Below are 21,042 nucleotides of genomic sequence, written 5' to 3'. Positions count from 1 at the left end.
AGTTCAGTTCAGTCTCTCAGTCGTGTCCGACTCTTTGCGACTCCATGAATTGCAGCACACCAGGCCTCCCTGTCCATCACCAACTCCTGGAGTTCACTCAAACTCATGTCCACCGAGTCGGTGATGACACTCCTTATTCCCTTCTTATTTTCAAGTAATTTCAGGTACCTGTATGATGTTTGGGTGCAATTACATAGGTATTTCTTATGTACTTACCTGAAAAGTGTTATTCAGATTAGGTTATAATTTTATTAAACACCAAAGTAATTTTGGGCTTCCCTCATGGCTCGGCAGTAAAGAATCCACCTGCCAATGTAAGAGACGTGGATTCAATCCCTGGGTTGGGAAGATCCTCTGGAGAAGGAAATTCCAGTATTCTTGCCTGGGAAATCCCATGGACAGAGGGGCCTGACCGGCCATGGGGTTGAAAAAAGTCATACATGACTTAGCAACTAAACAACAACAAAGTAATTTTACTTATATTTGTAAGAATTATGGATGGTGAATCAATTATTCTGTCCGAGTTAAGGATATTTTGAAGTGTCCCCTCTTTCAGCCATTCTGTTACCCCTTTTGGTTCAGCGTTACCTTTCCAGTCAAATACTCTGTAGTAAATGGCTTATTTTCCGTTTAGCAAGTTGAAGTCTAGTATCTCTTGAATTTTCTAAAAGTAAATCCATTAATGATATTTTGGAACAGCTGAGATAAATAATAAATGGATTTAGAGTCACCTCAGAGTATATGGGAATTTGTAAGAGAACGCATAAATCCACTCTAATGGAGCAATTAGCTTTATACAGAGCATGGAGGTCTAAGGTGTGAGACAAGGTTTTCATTTTTTTTTCCTTGATAATGTTCACTGTTAAAATGGAAAGAACATGTCATCTCTTGGCTTCACCTGTGACTGAGCCAGAATGGGTGACAATACTTTTGTTTTTCTTTTTTCAAGATATCAGAGATTGAATAACAAAATACAGAGAATACTTAATCATGAGCCCACCTTGGACGCGGGCAAAAAGAAATGATAGAGCTATTGAGTGGCTTATTTGCTATCACGTTTTACCAGATAATTACTAATGTTTTACTTCGAGCAACAATGTCTGGAGTGCAAATTCACTTATAATACAGCTCCTTTATTGTAATGAATTTTTAGATAATTTGCTTGTGATATAGAGTGTTATTGAGAACAGGAATAATACATTAGCCTTCTCTATGAGCTTTCAGATATCTAGTTTAGCACCATCAACTCTTAGGAGTTCTGCAAATGTGTTCACTAGCACGTTGGACAGGTATAAATTTTTAAATTAATTAGGAAAACTGCAGGCTTTCTTTTATTCATTTTTTTTAAGGTTCTTGGTCCACCTCCTGGCTTTTTCCTCCTATTTGAAACCCCAATAGCAGCAGAGAGCTGAGACCCACCCCCTTCTCCCTGAACCTCGTATATGGTCCTGGATGCAACCTCATGGGCACACTTCTGGTTTAGGCTCTGGAGCTCTCACCAGGATAGCAGGCGGAATCCAGACCACTTTTGCTGACCCCTCTAACCTCCCTTCTCTGTTGTTGGCAGTGGCGGCCCCTGATTTGCTGGATCCTAAGTCTGCTGCTCAGAACTCCAAACCCAGGCTCTCCTTCTCCACCAAACCCACCGTGCTAGCTTCCCGGGTGGAGAGTGACACGACCATCAATGTTATGAAATGGAAGACGGTCTCCACGATTTTCCTGGTGGTCGTCCTCTATCTCATCATCGGAGCCACCGTGTTCAAAGCCTTGGAGCAGCCTCACGAGATTTCCCAGCGGACCACCATCGTGATCCAGAAGCAGACGTTTATTTCCCAACACGCCTGTGTCAATTCAACCGAGCTGGACGAACTCATCCAGGTAAGGCGCCCAGGAGTTGTTACTCCGTTTTCCCTGTGGGGAAGACAAGTAAGAAGAGGCAGTAACTCAGCATTTGGCCGTCCATGTGCCCGTGGGGTCCTCTTCCACTTTTCCCCTTAGCCTGGACCGCTTTGGTTTCTTTTTCTTGTTATTGTGCCGCCTCCCTCTTTTCCTGCCTTTGTCGTCTCTTCTCCTTCTCGTTTACCTTCTCCTTTATTTCTCCGGCTCGCTGCTCCTTCTCATCCCCTCCTGCCCTTGTATTTCTCTGCTTCTTTCCTGTGTCACCTCCCTTCTTTCTGTTTGCCTTGTCTTGGAACTGCCAGTGAACACCCGTGCACGTGGGGTCACCCTGCTGGAGGCCCTCAAGTTGAGAGGACCCTTGCCGGCTGAGAAACTTGGCTGTGACAAATGAAGGGAAAGTACGAGGTGGGGAAAGTGCAATAATTGTGGCACTGGCCGTCATAGGGAAGAAAAGATGGGTTTGTGGTGTGACCCGCTTCAGGTGGGTACCCCTCATGGTTAACAAGCCATAGCTCACTTCTTTAATCTAACCAAAGTATAACTCCAGTAACTGGCCTTTTTAGGTGTCTGTGCAGAAGTGATTAATCATTGCTTCTCTAAACCCCAACTAAAAGCAATTTACTACTAACACAGAAAAATGGAGTTTTTGAATAAAAAGTAATTTAGTTTTAATGTACTCTATAATGGCAGAGTAGTATCCTTATGGAAAAACTTTTTTTTTTTTTTTCAAAAAAAATGTTAATCCCAAAATGATGTAAAAATTTCAGTTAGATGCCTTGGAGATGGCTATATTTTTGTTGTAGATTTCTTTTGTTTAAAAGAATACATTGGTCCAACCAAGAATCTTGGTCAAGATGAAAACCCTAGAATTTTATTTCAAGGAGAGATCTGACTGATAGTTGAACACATTTTAATTATATATATATATATTCATTTTTCTATGGAGCCTACTTTTCTTACCAGTTTTAAGTCAAATGAGGTTGAAAACCATTCTGTGAGTCATCAACTGAGCAGTTTCTTCCTTATGTTATGTTTGGTTTTTTATGTCATTTGAGTGAGCTGGGATAATTGATTGCGGGAAGAAATTATTAGTGATTTTTTACCCAGTTTCTTGCTCTACGGCCTTTCTTCTCATATTCCCTCTTGCCATGGATCCCCAAATGTTACTTCTGTCTTTTATCCCCCTATTTATAGAATACACACACAAGTTCTCATTCAAGTTTTGTTAAAAGCTATGAAAGCTAGTATGCTCTTATCCTCATCTACCACATTCAGCACTTCTGCATCTCATCTGTTGGACTTAAATTTTGGAAAGGTTCTTTAGCCACTAGATACTGAATTCCCTACTATTTGTAGATGATGGCGCCATTTTCAGTATTGACAATGTACCTGCCAGATAATATTGATTCAACCATCCCATTTCCTATTCCTGCATAAGATCATTTCCACTTCACTCTTGATTGGTGCATATCATCCGTAGCAGTACTAAAAATCTTTGAAGAATCCCCACTTCCCTTGAGTTTTAGAAGAGTTCCTGGTTATTTTGGCAGAGGGAACATGAAGTTGTGATAAAAATCTAAACTTTGGGATTGGATAAGATGTTTTAAGGAGACGGCAATGGCACCCCACTCCAGTACTCTTGCCTGGAAAATCCCATGGAGGGAGGAGCCTGGTAGGCTACAGTCCATGGGGTCGCTGAGGGTTGGGCATGACTGAGCGACTTCACTTTCACTTTTCACTTTCATGCATTGGAGAAGGAAATGGCAACCCCTCCAGTGTTCTTGCCTGGAGAATCCCAGGGATGGGGGAGCCTGGTGGGCTGCCATCTATGGGGTCGCATAGAGTCGGACACATCTGAAGTGACTTCTCAGCAAGATGTTTTAAACTCCATTTGAGTACTTTACTAGAGGTGTTATCTTGAACAAGTAATTTTCCTCTCTAATTCTTAATCTATCTAGAATGAAGGAAGAAGAGCTATCAAACAGGCTGCTGTGAGGAGTAACGAGATACTCTATGTAAGGCATTGAGGTGCTCAAGAAGTGTTAGGTTTGTTTGCTCCTGTTGCGATTTTTCCTTCCCTGCTTATCCTTTAATTGGGTGGAAGCATCTGTTTCAGGTAGTTGCATTCTTACCTTCTCCAGAGACATTGTCTTTGGCAGAAAAAGAAAATGTTACATTGTTTTTGGAATAAACACAAATGGAGCTCAGTCTATGACCTAATTTTTATTTCTTTCTGCTATCCACAGGCAATCCATTTTAGCCTTATTGATATTCACTGCTGATTGAGTATTTTTGCTTCTCAAAAAATCTTAAGGATTTTGGTGCTTAGTCAGTACTTTTAAATGCAGAGGTTACCTGTTATTTATAGTCATAGCCATCACCTTTCTAACCCTGTGGTTTAAATAAATTATTTTTCTCTCTTTGAATATAACTTCTTCTTATCAGAGAAATCTTTGTAATGGCATGGCTCCAAGGGTCAAGATCAGTGTCTAAATAGGGAGGAAAGCGAATGAGCCAGGAATCATATATTAGAATTACATTTCATTTGTGTGATTCTCATAAATTTCCAAGTGTTTTCCCCACGTTTGTTTCCCCTTTTACTCCTGCCTTAGAGCCTCATGAGGAGTCATATTAGCAGTAGTATTGCAGCACTACAGATTAGGAAACTAACACAGAGAAAGCCCCACTGACTCACTCCGACAGTATCACTAGGATCAAAGTTCAGGTCTTCAGATCTGGTTTTATTCCTCCGAGTCTGCACTCTTTCATGGCTTTCAGTGCTGAGGGTGAATCAGGTGATGTTAGAAGTTCAGGCCTCGTGCTGATAGAGAAGGAACTCTGGATTCTTTTTGTGATGAGTGGGCAAGGAGGAGGAAATGGATAGTAAGACAGTAAGACCCGCCTCAGTTAACCTTAGGTTACCTACATTAACCTAATCTTTGTTGTTATTGTTCAGTCACTAAGTCATGTCTGACTCTTTGTCACCCCATGAACTGCAGCATGCCAGGCTTCCCTGACCTTCACTATCTCCCGGAGGTTGCTCAAAGCCATGTCCATTCAGTCAGTGATGCCATCCAACCATCGCATCCCCTGTCACTCACTTCTGCTCCTGCCCTCAATCTTTCCCAGCATCAGGGCCTTTTGCAATGAGTCGGCTCTACATCAAGTGGCAAAGTATTGGGACTTCAGCTTCAGCATCAATCCTTCCAATGAATATTCAGGATTGATTTCCTTTAGGATGGACTGGTTGGATTTCCTTGCAGTCCAAGGGACTCTCAAGAGTCTTCTCCAATACCACAGTTCAAAAGCATCATTTCTTCGGGGCTCAGCCTTCTTTATGGTCCACCTCTCACATCCATACATGACCACTGGAAAAACAGTATCTTTGACCAAATGGACCTTTGTCAGCAAAGTGATGTCTCTGCCTTTTTTTTTTTTTTTACTATTAATTACACGTCTGAGTGGGCAATTGCAACCTCATTCCATGCTGCGGTTGTGTCACAGGGTAGCCTACGTTTGGGGGCAGGGCGGGAAGGGGAGATAGGGGAATGCAGCCTTAAGGCACATGAGAGCAACTTCTTCTTCTCTTTTGATTCCCAACATGTGTGTTCCATCTAAGTGCTGTTTTTGGCACAGGCCCTCTAAGGCAAGATTGAGGTGGCGGCAGAGATATCAAGACAAAGAGATCTTTTCTGGGATGAAATACTTTGAAAACTTTGATTTTTCAACTTTCTTTACATTTGTTAGTTTGATGTCAGTACAGAAAAATATATGAAAACATCTTTAAAGTTCAAGAGTCATGAATACATTAATAATAGCCAAAATTTAATGAGTAATTTCTATGTGCAAGGCAATGTTCTAACTCTTTATATGTGTTATCTCTTTTAATTCTCTTAAACAACTCTATGAGGAATGTGCTTTATTATGTATATTTAACTTATGTGAAACTGAATCAGAAGGAGCTAATTTTCTAGAAGTTAGACTGTACTGTTATTCAAAGCTAAATGGACAGACTCCAGAGCCTGTGCTTTTTGTTCTTAAATTTACTGCCTCTAAAAACAGGTAATAAACATTAAAGTTTGCTGCAAAGTTTTCTATCATTTTATTTAGTAAAGTGTAATGAATATCAAATTATAGTCCTCTATATGCAATGATTTATATTCAATAGCATAGCTTTCTCTCCATATACATAGAGAATATATAACCTGTATTTTAATATTCTTTTTGGACAACACTTCCTGGTTTACTCCTGTTTGAATGTTGTAAGCCCGTAGAGGCATAGTTATATTGCTTTTAAGTCACTTCAGTCGTGTCCAACTCTGTGCCACCCCATAGATGGCAGCCCACTGGGCTCCTCTGTCCCTGGGATTCTCCAGGCAAGAACACTGGAGTGGGTTGCCATTTCCTTCTCCAATGCATGAAAGTGAAAAGTGAAAGTGAAGTCGCTCAGTCGTGTCCAACTCTTAGCGACCCCATGGACTGCAGCCTACCAGGCTCCTCCATCCATGGGATTTTCCAGGCAAGAGTACTGGAGTGGGGTGCCATTGCCTTCTCCAATATGTGAAAAAAAGTGAAAGTGATAGATACTCAGTCCTCCTCTTTGGACTGTAGCCTACCAGGCTTATCTGTCCATGAAATTCTTCAGGCAAGAACACTGGAGTAGGTTGTCGTTCTCTTCTCCTGGAGATCTTCTCACCCAGGGGTCAAACCTGGGTCTCCTGAGTGGCAGGCAGATTCTTTACCGTCTGAGCTACAGGTTGCTGTTGTTGTTCAGTTGCCAAGTCGTGTCCAGCTCTGCTTGATCCCACGGACTGCAGCACACCAGGCATCCCTGTCCCTCACCATCCTGGAGTTTGCCCAGGTTCACGTCCGTTGAACTGGTGATGCCATCCAACCATCTTATCCTCTGTTGCCCTCTTCTCCTTCTGCCTTCACTGTTTCCCAGCATCAGGGTCTTTTGCAATGAGTCAGGTATTTGCATCAGGTGGCCAAAATATTAGAGCTTCAGCTATAGCATCAGCCCTTCCAAAGAGTATTCAGGTTTGATCTCCTTGCTGTTCAAGGGACTTGCAAGAGTCAGCTCCAGCACCACAGTTCGAAAGCATCAATTTTGCAGCACTCAGCCTTCTTTATTGTCCAGCTCTCACATCCATACGTGACTACTGGAAAACTCTTATATTAGGCGTACCTGGTTTTGATCTAGTTATTTCCGTGTTTGCTGAATCAGTTATGAGATTTAAAAAAAGAGCAAAAATTTTTGATCTATTCATTGATACAAAGTATTTCATGGGATATTTGACTTTTGTTTTACCATTTGAGCTCTACCCTCTGGGAGGTAGGTGGGTAAGTTATTCTATCTGCTCTTTGGGTGAAGAAACGGACACATTTAACATGTGGTAGGTCGTGTGGTAGCCTCAGATCTAGGTCTTGGAGACTTCCTGTTGGGGGGATTATATTCTCTGCACGGTTCCCTCCTTTCAGTTTTGTCCTTACGGATTCATTCAGTGGCGTTTATTGAGCACTTCCACTGTGTTGACCTTTGTGCTGGTTATTGAGCCAAGTAAAGTGATGGAAATAACTTGGCTTCTCTTAAGATCCTCTCTCCTCCAGGGTCAATGGAGGAGACTGTTATGAACTTAATCATAAGGTAAGCACTTACGGATTGGAGCTGAGCTGCTGAGGAAGAAATTAACCACCCAGTGAGAGTGGAGAAGACACAGAAGAAGTAGTGCAAAGGAAACTGGATTTTCATTGTGGAATCAGAGCTCTCTGGAGGAAGACTGGGGATCAGCAGATGTTTGAGGCAGAAGGCATGGTGTAACTGGATTGTCTGGGTGTGACAGGCGGCATTATGAGCAAGTCTGGCAGAGGAGAGCAAGGCCTCTTGTTCCATATGAAGGAGGTGGGCTTTATCCTAGGCCTGGTCCCCTCCTTCTGGAGGAGGGGTGCCACTGAGGGCATTGGCTGGGTACCAGGGGATGCCTGGAGCTACCTGCCTTCTTAGAATGCCAACAGACTAGACTTAAAAAAAAAGAAAGAAACACTTTGTTTTATATTAATTCTACTATCACTTATTCATTCACAAGTATTTATTAAATTCCTGCTATGTGCATTGTCCCAGCCACTGAAACACAGTAGAGAATAAAACATGAAAATTCTTGCTCTGGGTGAGCTTGCATTCTCCTAAGGGAAGAGAGTTTGTTAGGGAGTGATAAGTCTCAGGAGGAAAAAATAAGAGTGAAGAGGGGTAGGAAATGTTGGATGGTCCTGGTGATGAATGTTAGATAAGGTCACTGAAGAAGCTTCACGGATAAGGTGATTTTTAATGAAGGAATTAACTCAGGAACCATTTGAGGAATAACACTCAGCAGAGGGTTCTGCATATCCCAGAGATGAGAGCGTCCCTTGCGTGCAGAGGAGCAGCTGGGATTCTGGGAGGGCATGGGAGAGAGGGATGTCAGGCAGGTAATGAGGGCCAAGTCTTGTAGGGCCTTGTAAGTGATGATCAGGAGTTTGGCTCTTTTGGTACAGATGAGTGTCCTCTGGTGTGTGTTTCACCAGGATCCCTCTGGCTGCTGACTTGAGAATAGACTGCAGGAGGCCAAAGGCAGAAACCGAGAAAGCAGTTCTGAGGCTCCTGTGATAATCCTGGTGATGGATCAGGGATAAGGGGAGCTTGAAATAAGGTGGTTGTGGTAAAGGTTGAAAGATACGGTCAGATTCTAGATTTAGTTTGCAAGGCTAGCCAGTGAGACTTACTCACGGACAAGATGGGCAGGGCAAAGGTGAGGCGTTAAAGGTAACCCCAATATGTTTGTCCTGAAGAACTAAGAGAAGGCAGTTTTCATTTTTCTGAGATGAGGAAGAGAGCCAGGGGAGCTTAGTTTTGGGCTCTGATAGTGTCCTTTAGACAGACTTTGGTTACTGAAGAAGATCCCTGCGTGTGTGCATGCTAAGTCACTTCTGTCGTGTCTGACACTTTGCGACCCTGTGGACCGTAGCCCACCAGGCTCCTCTGTCCATGGGATTCTCCAGGCAAGAATACTGGCGTGAGCTGCCATGCCCTCCTCTAGGGGATCTTCCCAAGCCAGGGATTGAACCCACAACTCTTATGTCTCTTGCATTGGTAGATGGGTTCTTTACCACTCGTGCTACCTGTAAAGCCCAAAGAAGATTCATAGGACCCCCAGTAACAGTCAGGGAACGTGGCACAGTACTGCAGCACCCACAGTCCATACTCTTTCCTTGGATCAAGAACCTCTGGTGTATGCTTAGAACGCCATGGGACCAGGAAGACCAAAACAGCGTCTTGACTGGAGTTTCCGGTCCCCTGCTGGCCACTTCGGCATTTTCTTGCCATACCGTCAGCCTCGGTAGCACCGCTTTCCAGGAGACTCTCTGGGACCAGGTGCAGATCATCTGTCACACTGTCATCCACAAATAATGCCGACAAGCTGGTGCTCACCTCCCTGAAGCGCCTCAGGCCGTGGTTATAAAACAGCCTCGATCGGCGTGTCTCATGCCTTTACCAGGGGACGGTGTTGTGTGGTTATTGTAGCCCAACGGCTCAGGCCAATTCCAGCCCAGCCAAGTTAAACCTGAGATGCCTGTGAGCACATCCAAGGGTTGATGTTGTGTGGGATGCTGGAGATGTGTTGGCCTTTTGGGGAAGGGTCAGGAGGAAGATATCCTTTTGGAACTCATCTTTATGCCAAAACCATTTGAAGTCAAGACTTTGGATAAAATCACCTGGAGAATGGGTGTAGGTTGAGATGGACAAAGATTATAGTAAACTCCCAGGAGAACGTTCAACATGTCGAAGTTGCTAAGAAATAGATCCCGAATTTACGTGAATGATTGATTTACAACCTAAGAGTTCAAGGAGGTTTCTCTCATTTTAGCAGCCTGTATCACCCCATTCCCCCACACTTCCTAAGGTTACATTTTTCTTTGCATAGAGACCCTTTAAAGAAACATGTAAAAAGTGGTCTCTAATCATGGGAGCCACTGAAAATGTTTGAATGGGGGGCAATTATGTTTGAGACTGTTTCTCTTTTAATGGCAAATAGGATAGTTGGGAGTATGAAAAATGCACAAAAATATACTGATTGTATATGGTAGTGAGTGATACTACATGGTTCTACATAGTATCGTGATTCATACCGTTCTGTATACAATGGTTTGGTAGCTATTATTTTATTTTGTATAAGCATCCAGGTAAATAAGATATTTGGCTTCCATTTAGGGGAGCATGTGTTCATCTTTTATACGTATGTGTGTGTTTGTATGTGTGTGTGCTTCGTGGCTCCGTCATGTCTGACTCTCTTGGATCCTATGGACTGTAGCCCGCCTCCTACATCCATGGGATTCTCCAGACAAGAATACTGGAGTGGCTTGTCATTTCCTGCTCCGGGGGATCTTCCCAACCCAGGAATTGAACCCACTTCTCATGCATCTCCTGCGTTGGCAGAAGAAATCTACCACTTTACCACTGTGCCACCTGCGAAGCCCCATATATATGATACACACACATGTATGTTCATCTTTGATCATTTTATTTATGGATACAATATCATGTTGTCCAGAAAGCATCTAAAATGGCTGTCTTTTCTTTTGGATGAATTTTGGCTTTAGAACATTATTTTAACAAAAAAAGAAATACCCCCCAAATATTTAAACATCCCATAAATACTTTTGGGTTAATCTCCGGAGAAGGCACTTTTAGACAGCATAATGTGTAAACTTCCAGTTGCTGTTTGTTGTTCAGTCGCTCAGTGATGACCAACTCTTTGTGACCCCATGGACTACAGTGCACCAGGCTGTCCTTCACTATCTTGTTTGCTCAAACTCAAGTCCATTGAGTTGATGATGTCATACAACCATCTCATCCTCTGTCATCCCCTTCTCCCTCTAGTAGCATGGATTATTTTACCAGAATATCTAGGAGTTATTTAAAAAACTGGGATTCAAGGGTGAGGATTGCTCAGGAGCACTGTCTTCACAGTTATAAGACGGAATATGGTATCAAGGGTGATACAGAAGTCTTAAGGAAAACCTTGTCAATTTCCAGTTTTCCTGGGATTTCCTGGAATTCTCTCATTTGCTACTTTCTTAGTGAGATGTGTTTGCCTCCCATCTCTCCCTATATTTTAATGCAGTATGACTTTCAGAGTGAAAGCATTGAAATAGAAAACTTTTTTTCCAGGTGTAAGTACATTAAGTAACAACTGAGATATTTTCATTCACTGTTTTCTAATTACACTTAAGTTTTTGTATAAAGCATAAAAGTAGTTGTCAGAAAAATATTTTATCTCAGAAAAATATTTTATCTCCAAAGGATATATGAAAATTAAGTAGTTAATATTTGTTAAAAGATTAATAAGGTGCTATATGAATATTATATATCAATAAAATATGACCCAAACTGATATCATTAAAAAGGATTATTTTCAAATAATAATGACATGATTTGATAGCTGGAATGGTTATTGGAGAATATGAGAAATTCTTTTGCAAATACATTGTAATACATTTAAAAATAGATTTTGGCTGACAATTTATTTGGGCTAAACTAAAAACATGACTTAAATGTAAAGCTAAAATGGTATTAGAGTGAAGCTTGATTAGTATATATCTGTCAATATAAATTATGATGGTGGCTGTAAAATTCTTAGAGTTGTATATTTACATTTTAATTTTGTCATATATTTGAATACTATTTTGCATGTTAAGGCATATTACATTACTTAATTCACACAGCCCCTGACATGTATATTTTAGTTCACATTTGTACAATGTGGAAACTGAGGCACAGACAGATTAAGTGCCTTGTGGTTCAGGAAGAGACAAAATGGTACCTTGATTAGATTCTTCCTTGTGACTCCATCTCCAGGGCCTTTTGCTTAGATGGTTACACAAGAATGTGTGTAGCAGAATGTCTAGTGATAGTAAATACCCAATAAGTATTTAGTTCAAGGGTGCTGGACTGTGCTGTGCTTAGTCACTCAGTTATGTCTGACTCTGCAACCCCATGGACTGTAGCCCACCGGGCTCCTCTGTCCATGGGATTCTCCAGGCAAGAATACTGGAGTTGGGTTGCCATGCCCTCCTCCAGGGGATCTCCCTAGCCCAGGGATCGAACCCAGGTCTCCCACATTGCAGGCAGTTTCTTTACTGTCTGAGCCACCAGGGAAGCCCAAAAATATTGGAGTGGGAAGCCCATCCCTTCTCCAGATCTTCCTGACCCAGGAATCCAACCGCGGTCTCCTGCATTGCAGGTGGGTTCTTTACCAGCTGAGCTACCCCAGAAGCCCTAGTTCAAGAATACATCTTTTTAAGAAGTAATTTGATTTTGTTTGGTCAGGAAGCAGAGAGGTTATTCTTCATCATCCCCTTTTGTAGATAAGGAAACTGAGGCACAGAATGTCTAACCCCAGGTTACTCAGCCTTTTTTGGCTTAAGGCCCCTACAGTGGCATAACGAGCATTAGAATTGCAGAGTTGTCCTTCTGGAGATTCTGTAGTTCGTTTCCATTGTTCCAAATGCCTTTTTGAAAGCAACATTATTTTCTTGTGTGTTCTCACCCTGGGCCCCGGTTTTATCCAGTCCTGCAAACTAGATCAGATTTCTGACTTGTGCACCAAGGAGACACCGTCTTCATTTGAAGTTGCTAGTGCACCTATACACTCCTTGCTGTGCTTAGATCAGCAGCAGAAGGTGCAGCAGGTCTGTGAGTGTGAAGGCAAGATAGATGCTGTGGAAAGCTAGAGTACAATTATAAGGCCACAATGAGCAGCTAAAATATAATGCAGAAACACGTGGTTAGGCACAAGTCATGCTGAAGCCTGAGCAGGTGAGGTAAGTCAGGGAAGGCGATTTAGAGCTGGTGAATTCTTACCTGGAAGGAGGAAGTGGACAGAAGTGAAGAGTGGAAAAGCAGAGGGAAATAATTGCAACAGACTAAGTTAACATTCTGTCTGTAGGATTATAGCACTTGCATCCCTTTCTTGACTTGTAACATTCACAAAGTATTAATAGTATCTTGTACAAAATCCAGATGATTCCAGTAGATATCAAGAAGAAGGTAACAATCTGAAGTACTTCCCCCCAGAGTTGGCCAAGACCTCTCTTTAGGCATTATATACAAATGGAATAGACTGGTATGTGTGTGTGTGTGTGTGTGTGCGCGCGCGCACATATTCATATGTCCATGCAGAACTGTACACACAAGGGATCACATAGGCATGCCATTTTGCCATCTCCATTTTTTGCTCACCGTTGTGTAGGGGGCAATTCAGGAATATTCCAAGTCTTCATGTTAGATATCGTCTGAAGGGTTTTGACATAGAAGACCTAACACAGAGTGCTAACCGCCCCCAATGTCCCTTGTGGTGGGGATTTTAATTCTCTTTTGGTCCTTTGGTCCAAATGGTTCATTCTTTTCATAAGTAATGTGTAGAGGAAACTGAAGCATTGACTGAAGGGTTCAAGTACGGAGTATTGACGAGTATAGACTAGAGCGTGTGGCATTGCAAGAGAGAACTACTCCTCTCCTCTAGATCTTGGAGTAGTAGAACTGCTACATCCTGAAATGTTTTCATCTCAGGAAATGAATGATGGTTCTTTTTTAGCCATTAAACTGGGAGCCTCTGGTCTAAACTCAGAGGCATGGCCCCATTCATTCCTATTTTGTTAATTTTAAGTATTCACATAGATTAGATGATATCCTTTTCAGTAAGGGAATGAGATGATGTTTTCTATCTTTTTCAGCTGCTTCCCTGCCTTTTATTTTTATGAACATTTGAATATCTTGGCTGAATCAAGAAGAGTAATTTATCTAGCCTAGGATTTCTTACTCTTAACAATGGTACTAAGGAACATTTAGAAACAGTACCATGGTTCCCTTTATAAAGCCAGCTTTAAAAGGGATATGTCTACCCTGTGCATTCTGACATTATAAAAAATCTGTCATGGATCTAATATCCATAAGCTTCATTTATCTAAACTCTTTGAATTTAGCTGTATTTCACCCTGTACTTTCTCTTGAGATATGTCTCACTTTCTATTCAATAAAGTTTTTCCTTTCATTTGCTCTTTTATAGAATTACATCCTTTAAGTTTTAAGCCACTTGCCTAGTGAATTTTGCAAACAAAGGAATGTAATTCCCATCTAAAGAGAGGGACACTGTCTTTTTAATCTTCATCCCCTACCGCATCTAAATTCATTCTCACTCAGCTTGTATGCTTTTATAATTCTTGACGATGTGTCTTGGGTCTTTGACTTTCTGGTAGTCGTGTTTTTTAATCTTTTCCTTAGCTTACAGCGTCTCCTAGATTATTTTACTTATCCTTTTTTGAAGGATAAGTTAACATTTTGATAAGTGTCAATTAAATCTGTGGACAGTATTCCAGAAGAGGAGGAATCATAATGTAGCACAAGAGTGTCTGCCGGTTTTGATTCTTTCTGTCCTTTTTTTTTCCCTTCTGTTTTCCTTCTGTTACCTGTCTAGTAATGCCTAGCGTTTGTATGCTAGCATTGTTGAATGATGCCTTCAGGCAAAGAATTGCAGTGATTTGAGGCTTCTTCTAGGTTACTGAAAACACTATTTGAAAAGGGTGCGTGCGTGTGTCCTCATTTGCTCAGTCGTGTCCGACTCTGTGACCACATGGACTGTAGCCCATCAGGCTCCACTGTCCATGGGGTTTCCCAGGCAAGAATACTGAAGTGGGTTGCCATTTCCTCCTCCAGGGGATCTCCCCAACCCAGGGATCGAACCTGTGTCTCTTGCATTGGCAGGCTGATTCTTTACCACTGAGCCACCTTGGAAGCTCATTTGAAAAGGGTAACCTAGGTTATTTTCTCACAAGTCCATTAGTTTTCACTTGACAAAGATGAGCTTCAATTCTCATTCGTGTGCCTCTTCACCCAGGCACGTGAGGTTTTAAAAATTTAATTGAACATCAGGCATTTCACAATCCTCAAGATCATGGTAGTACTTCCACTCTTTGACATTTCCCTTTTTAGTGTAAAATTAAAACTGCAGAACAGATACCTTCAAACAGATTTAAGCCTTTCAGATATATATGTATTGTATCTACATTTCTAAACTATTAAAGGCTTTCCTTTTAGATCTGTAACCAAATGTATGCTTTTTTTTTTACAAAGAATGTTTGTTTCTCAGTCTTTAGTACATACTCTTCTTTTTATGACTTCTTACATTTTGTTAATTAGTTTCTATGTCCTTATGCACTCCCTTATAATAGCTATTTGATTGGCAAAGCCTCCTTTCTCTATGCACAACTGCTTTATTTCCCCTCTATGATTAGTTATCTTGCATATGTGTTCAAAAATATACTCAATGTGCTTTCATTCTGTTCTGATTTTAATTTTTCTCAGAAAACTCCAGTTTATTTAGAATTTGTTGTTATATGTGAGAGAGCTCCAATTAGTCCTCAGTCTATAATAATGTTTTGTGAAACTGCCAATATTTGCAGTGTCAAGTTTAAAAATGGCTTCCCAGTGGCTCAGAGGTAAAGAATCTACCTGCCAATGCAGGAGACACAGGAGATGCAGGCTTGACCCCTGGGTTGGGAAGATCCCCTGGAAAAGGAAATGGCAACCTACTCTAGTATTATTGCCTGGAAAATCCCACAGAGAGAGGAGCCTCGCGGGCTACAATCCATGGGGTGACAAAGAGTTGGACACGACTTAGTGACTGAGCAGCAAGAGCAGCAGCCAGCCAGCAAGTTTAAAAGTATGTGCTTCTTTTTAGGGGTACCTAAGAAATCACAGCTTACCAGAAACTTGTAGAAGTAAGTTATGAAAAAAAATAAATAAAATGAGATTATTATTTTATAATTAAAAAAAAAAAAAAAGAAGTAAGTTATGTTCTCCGGTGGTGTGACCATAAAGGGGACTCTGGGCAATAAGGAAAGTGACGAATGTGAGCACTTTGGACAAGGTGAAGGCCCGCAGTAGACACTGTCACACGACCAGGTTGGTTGCAGTGATGCACATTTCAGTAAAAAGAATTTTTAATTCTTAAATGTTCCCTTTTTAGGGTCCCCACATAGTTTCTTGGCTATTGTAAAACCTCTTTTCTCCAGTTATGCATCTATTGTTATTTTGCTAAAACTCACTTCGAGGAATATGGGGGGGTCATCAGAACTCATAAGCTAAAACAGGGCATGTTCCTTTGGGGCAAATGGAAAGTTCTCCTTTCCCGTCACTGTTATTCATATATATAGAGAGAGGGAGATTTAAAAATATTTGATATAAGTGACGGATATGGTAAAAGGCGCTCCTCTCTCCTTGGACATCGTGTGCATTCGGCCTAAGAGGACACTAATGGTGCCAAGGAAGCAGAGTCTGAGATTCGTGGGTGAGGAGACACTGGCCCGTGTCCGTTCAGATATTTGGTGTAGCTCTGAGAGCAGAGGTACCTCGCTTCTCCATGTTTGAAGGGGCATCCTTAGGGAGGTTTTGTGTTAACCAAGAGTCACATGTATCTGTGGTGCTGTGTGTGTTTCCAACAAGGTGACAGTGTAGTCAGGATTCACTAACAGATTTCCAAGCAAGGCAAGGCCAAATGGGTTAGAAAGGAGAAGATTGCTATTAGATGGTAGAGTTCTTATGTTTTATTTTCAGGGGGAATAAAGGGAAGGTCTTATTTTCTTTAAAATAGTCCTGGAGATGAATACAAATTATGTTCTTTAGTGGGCAGCATATTTTCACATAGCAGCATCCAGGTGTTTCTTGAGCAAAGAAGCAGCTGGTGAATATGGCAGAAATCTCCTTGGCTTTGACTTTAGAGCCTGCTCAGGCGATTGTGCTGTTTTCTAGTAAAACAGAGTTTACAATGTTAATTACATATCAGTCCATAAGGAAATTTAAAGGTTTCTGGGTGCAGTTCTGAAGGTCCTGTTGGGTGAGGGAGGGGTTGGTGAGGATTTCTCTGAACATCTGTTTTACCCTTGCTTCTCAGAAGGTGAGGCAGGCTGCTGCTCTTCTCCATCTGTCCCAGTGGATACACACATCAAGAGCATACGAAAAATGGAGACATTTATTTCCAGTTTTTATGAAAAAATTTTATAAGACAAAATTATATTTTGATTAGTCAACTTATCACTCATATAGGAGAAAAAGCATTGATTTGTAGCATAGTTTTGTGAGTTGGAATTTTTTTGGACATTTGGACACACACTGAACATCCTGAGTTCTCTCTTTCTGAATCCTCAGTTCAGTTCAGTCACTCAGCTGTGTCCGACTCTTTGCGACCCCATGGACTGCAGCACACCAGGCTTCCCTGTCCATCATCAACTCCAGGAGCTTGCTCAAACTCATGTCCATCGAGTTGGTGATGCCACTGAATCCTCACTCGGAAATATTTTTCCATTCATCTGTCATATTCAGACAGCATATCAGCTCTTAGAGAGACCTGAAGTAACATGATGTGAAGATATACCCATCTAAAGGAAGTAGTAAAAATGCACTTTCCATCTGCATGCAGTGTTTTTTAAAAGGTGTGGTTTCGAGCAAGAGGGGTCATCAACATAGAGCTATACTGACAAAGTGCTCTCTTGAAGCTGCTACACCAGTGGGAAGTGACTGAAGATAAAGAAGGCTCAACAAGATAATTTCAGGAAGTGCAAATAATCTAAAGACCAAAGAATGACCCAGTGAGATAGGGGAAGGGCTCCTCTAGGGCTGTGTTCAGATGAGTTTTCTCTGAGATGATGCCAGTGAGATGAGGTTTGAATGAGGGAGTCAGTCACGTAGAGATCTTGGGAGGAAGTGTTCCAGGAGGAGATGGCAGCAAATGCAAAGGTGAAGAGCATCCTTGGTGTGTCCTAGGACCTATGCAAGCACTGGTGTGGGTGGGCTGTTGTTTGTGAGTTGAGGGAAGCTGGCCAGAGCTTTCTAGTCTTCATAAATGGTCTAGGTTTTACGTGTAATGGAAATCAACAAATAGAAAATTAAGAAAGAAGCGAACATAATTATGTCAAAATAGTGCTAGGCAAATAATACAGTGATTTGTTAGGGGGATTTAATCAAATAAAATTAGAAAGATTAGTTGGATAAATTTTAATGAAAGTTGATTTTGTGAAGAATTTTAAGTAAGGGGGAACAAACGAGGTTTGGGCTAGTAGGAGAGGAGAGAGTCTTTCAGGAAGACATGTTAAAGGGTGATGATCCCTGGTAATGTGTGTACTTTTGGGGAAGATAGGAGAGGACAGATGACTAAGGGTTCTGAAGCTGATACTAGATATTCAACCTAGTATGTGTAAGATCCATTGGGAAGAAGATCATTTCAATGAGCATAGTAACTGCTAGATGATTTGCATGGGCTCTGTGTGGCAGAAGCCCTTTATTTTGTTTTTATTTTATCAAAATACATCCTAATCTCTATTTTAAGATATAAGATATATATTTATTGCTTTAAAAATTTGTTTTATTTAAAACTTCCCACAATAGTGACATTTCTGGTCATGCTACAGCTTACATACTACCATAAAAAATTGTATAATTACTTTTTCCATGATAAATATCAATGTTCTTTCTTTCCTCTCTGATTAATAAGTTCCAAAGCTTCACACCGGTTTTCATTTCTGGAAGATGTTTATTAGATGATGACATTTGGCTCCTAATTTGAGCAGGCCTGAAGAATCTATTTCTTGAGGCTCGTTTTAAATAAATTGGTTTAATTAAAATTGTGAATAATGTTTTTTATAGTATTGGTATCATTCCTTGGGCATATTTTTCGTGGACAGCCATACGGTGCTGTCTGTATGCATTATGCAAAAGTAATGCAAAACCCAGTTTTTTGATAAAGACAAGACTTCCTGCTTTATTCTCCTTTTGTTAGTACCTCACAGTCTTATTATTTCTTGATCCATAGAGAACTTGTGTGTATGTTTGTATGTTTGTCTGTGTGTTTTATGCCCTGTGAGTCTTCCCTTATGCAGGATTAAATTGCTTTAGATAGCCTTCTTCCTTGAGCAAAAAGAAAAAAAAAAAAAAACATTAATCTTATTATTAACCAAACTGCAGCGTGTGTCTTTGAGTCTCAAAATACAGAGGACAAGCAAAAGTGATAACTTTTATATCTGAAAGTCAGGGGATCTCTGAAAAAATCAGCAACATTTTTTCATAATGTATTTTGAATTAACTGCATACAATATTTTAAGGAATAAACTTGTTGATTTTGGAACTTGGAATCTATATTGCCTAGTCAAACTCTGTCATTTTAGAGCTAAACAACAAAAAAACAGTTCAACAATTTTTCTAAGAGCCTGCTACCAGTTAGTAACAGAACGATATTGGATCCATGAATTCAAACTCCCTAAAAATTCCCCCACCTCCCAATTTATCCTTTTTCTTTTTCTCTAATAAATATCAGCATGTTTCTAGGATCAGGGCTGATAGACTAACATTTTTTATTTTGTTGAAATAAATAATCCATATATTTTGCTTTTGCCATCTGTTTATAGTTCGTATCTCCATACAGACATGACTCATTATTTTTACACCTATCCATTGCTTACTGCCTCTTACACTGAGTGAATGAATGAATGAGACTATGATTTAAAATTGTGTTTTATAATATGTAATTTTTGAAAAAACAGCCACCTCTCTCAGTTTGTACAGACTGATCATGTACAGGGAAACACTTTCATCAGTCTGCCCAGAATGAGATTTGGTGGGTCTCAAACCTTTTATGTGGATATGTATGTGTGTTAGTTGCTCAGCTGTGTCTGACTCTTTATGATCCAGTGGACTGTAGCCCTCCAGTCTCCTCTGTCCATGGAATTCCCCAGGAAAGAATACTAGAGTGGGTAGCATTCCCTTCTCCAGGGGATATTCCTGACCCAGGGATTGAACACTGGTCTCCTGCATTGCAGACAGATTCTTTACCATGTGAAGTACCAGGAAGGCCCAGACTTGTGCATATAAACTCCCGGTTAGATGGGCTTGCCTGTTTGTAATCTCTTGCTACCTCTGGAGTATATGTACAGTAACTTCAGGTTTTCTAGAGCTACTGCAGGCTTCCCAGGTCTTTTATGCTCAGTAATCCTAATGTTTCTAGAATATGCTGCATCCTATTAGTGCTTTGAGTCAGAAGAGATAGAAACCAGTCCTTTGAGTAGCCTCCCCAAAAGCCAGAGTATTAAACACATGCTCCACTTTTGTCAGTGCCCTGACGGAGAGATCATTAAGATGTAACTGACTGACTGCTGTACCGTGGGTCCTCTGGGGCAGAAGCAAGCTTCAGTCTACTTAGCACTTTGGTTCTCAGTGTCTGCTAGGCATCTAGAGTGTATGGAGTCCTCTAAGTGCTCTAAGATAGGCAAGACCAAAACCTGTCCTGTGGGTGGTACCCCCAAAACACAGGACATTAGGTGTGTGTTCCAATTTCTTTCCTCTGTAAGGAGAAGCCAGAAGCTGAGTTTTCTCCCAGTTGCACCACACTGAACTGCAAGGTGGGGGGGAGTTGTGCCAGGATTTTTTCTACCAGCTTTGATGCAGGTGATTTCATGCTCATTTGAAGTTTAGGAACTTCTTAACTGATTTCTGGATTTCTTGCTAAGGGAACTGGTCTGTGCATTGTTGAATTAATATCTCTTTCTGGGGAGGCAGGGTGGGGTTGGAGAATCTTGGGATTTCTATTTTACCATCTTGCTGATGTCACCCAACTTAAGGACATGAACGTTAAAGCCATGAATAACTCAGTAAGATTTTTATAGTTATCTTAGTAGAAGGAATAAATAAGTAAACTAATAAATATATAAGGTAATTATAAATAAAACCCCCACAATTCTAAGTGTTTGAGACAGTAACACAGTTTGTGTGATAGAGTCACTGTGAAGTGAAAGTCTCTCAGTCGTGTCTGACTCTTTGTGCCCCCTTGGACTATACAGTCCATGGAATTCTCCAGGCCAGAATACTGCAGTGGGTAGCCTTTCCCTCACTGCCTTGGCTAATTAATCAGCAGATCAGGGAACTCAGATATTTTAGCATGGATCTTGAAGGTAATAAATAGCTATACATAGACATGTGAATAACCAGGGGAAGGCATTCCAGGTAGAGAGAACAAAAACAAAGGCCCAGAGATAGGCAGATTCTTGGCCTATCCAAGAAGGGCC

General features: G+C 41.1%; 1 protein-coding gene across 4 annotated transcripts in view; it reads left to right on the top strand.

The window, feature by feature from the left end:
* KCNK2 (potassium two pore domain channel subfamily K member 2) overlaps positions 1-21,042 on the top strand; it is a 225,661-nt gene that overhangs the window by 89,797 nt on the left and 114,822 nt on the right. For all 4 annotated transcript variants that reach the window (XM_027565604.1, XM_027565605.1, XM_027565603.1 and 1 more), the window contains exon 2: positions 1,568-1,878. In XM_027565604.1, coding sequence (XP_027421405.1) covers positions 1,568-1,878 — 311 coding nt within the window. The remainder of the gene's footprint in view (positions 1-1,567; positions 1,879-21,042) is intronic.

The sequence above is a fragment of the Bos indicus x Bos taurus genome, chromosome 16 (genome assembly GCF_003369695.1).
Source record: "Bos indicus x Bos taurus breed Angus x Brahman F1 hybrid chromosome 16, Bos_hybrid_MaternalHap_v2.0, whole genome shotgun sequence".
NCBI lineage: Eukaryota > Metazoa > Chordata > Mammalia > Artiodactyla > Bovidae > Bos > Bos indicus x Bos taurus.
This window is presented reverse-complemented; position numbering and strand designations above follow the sequence as displayed.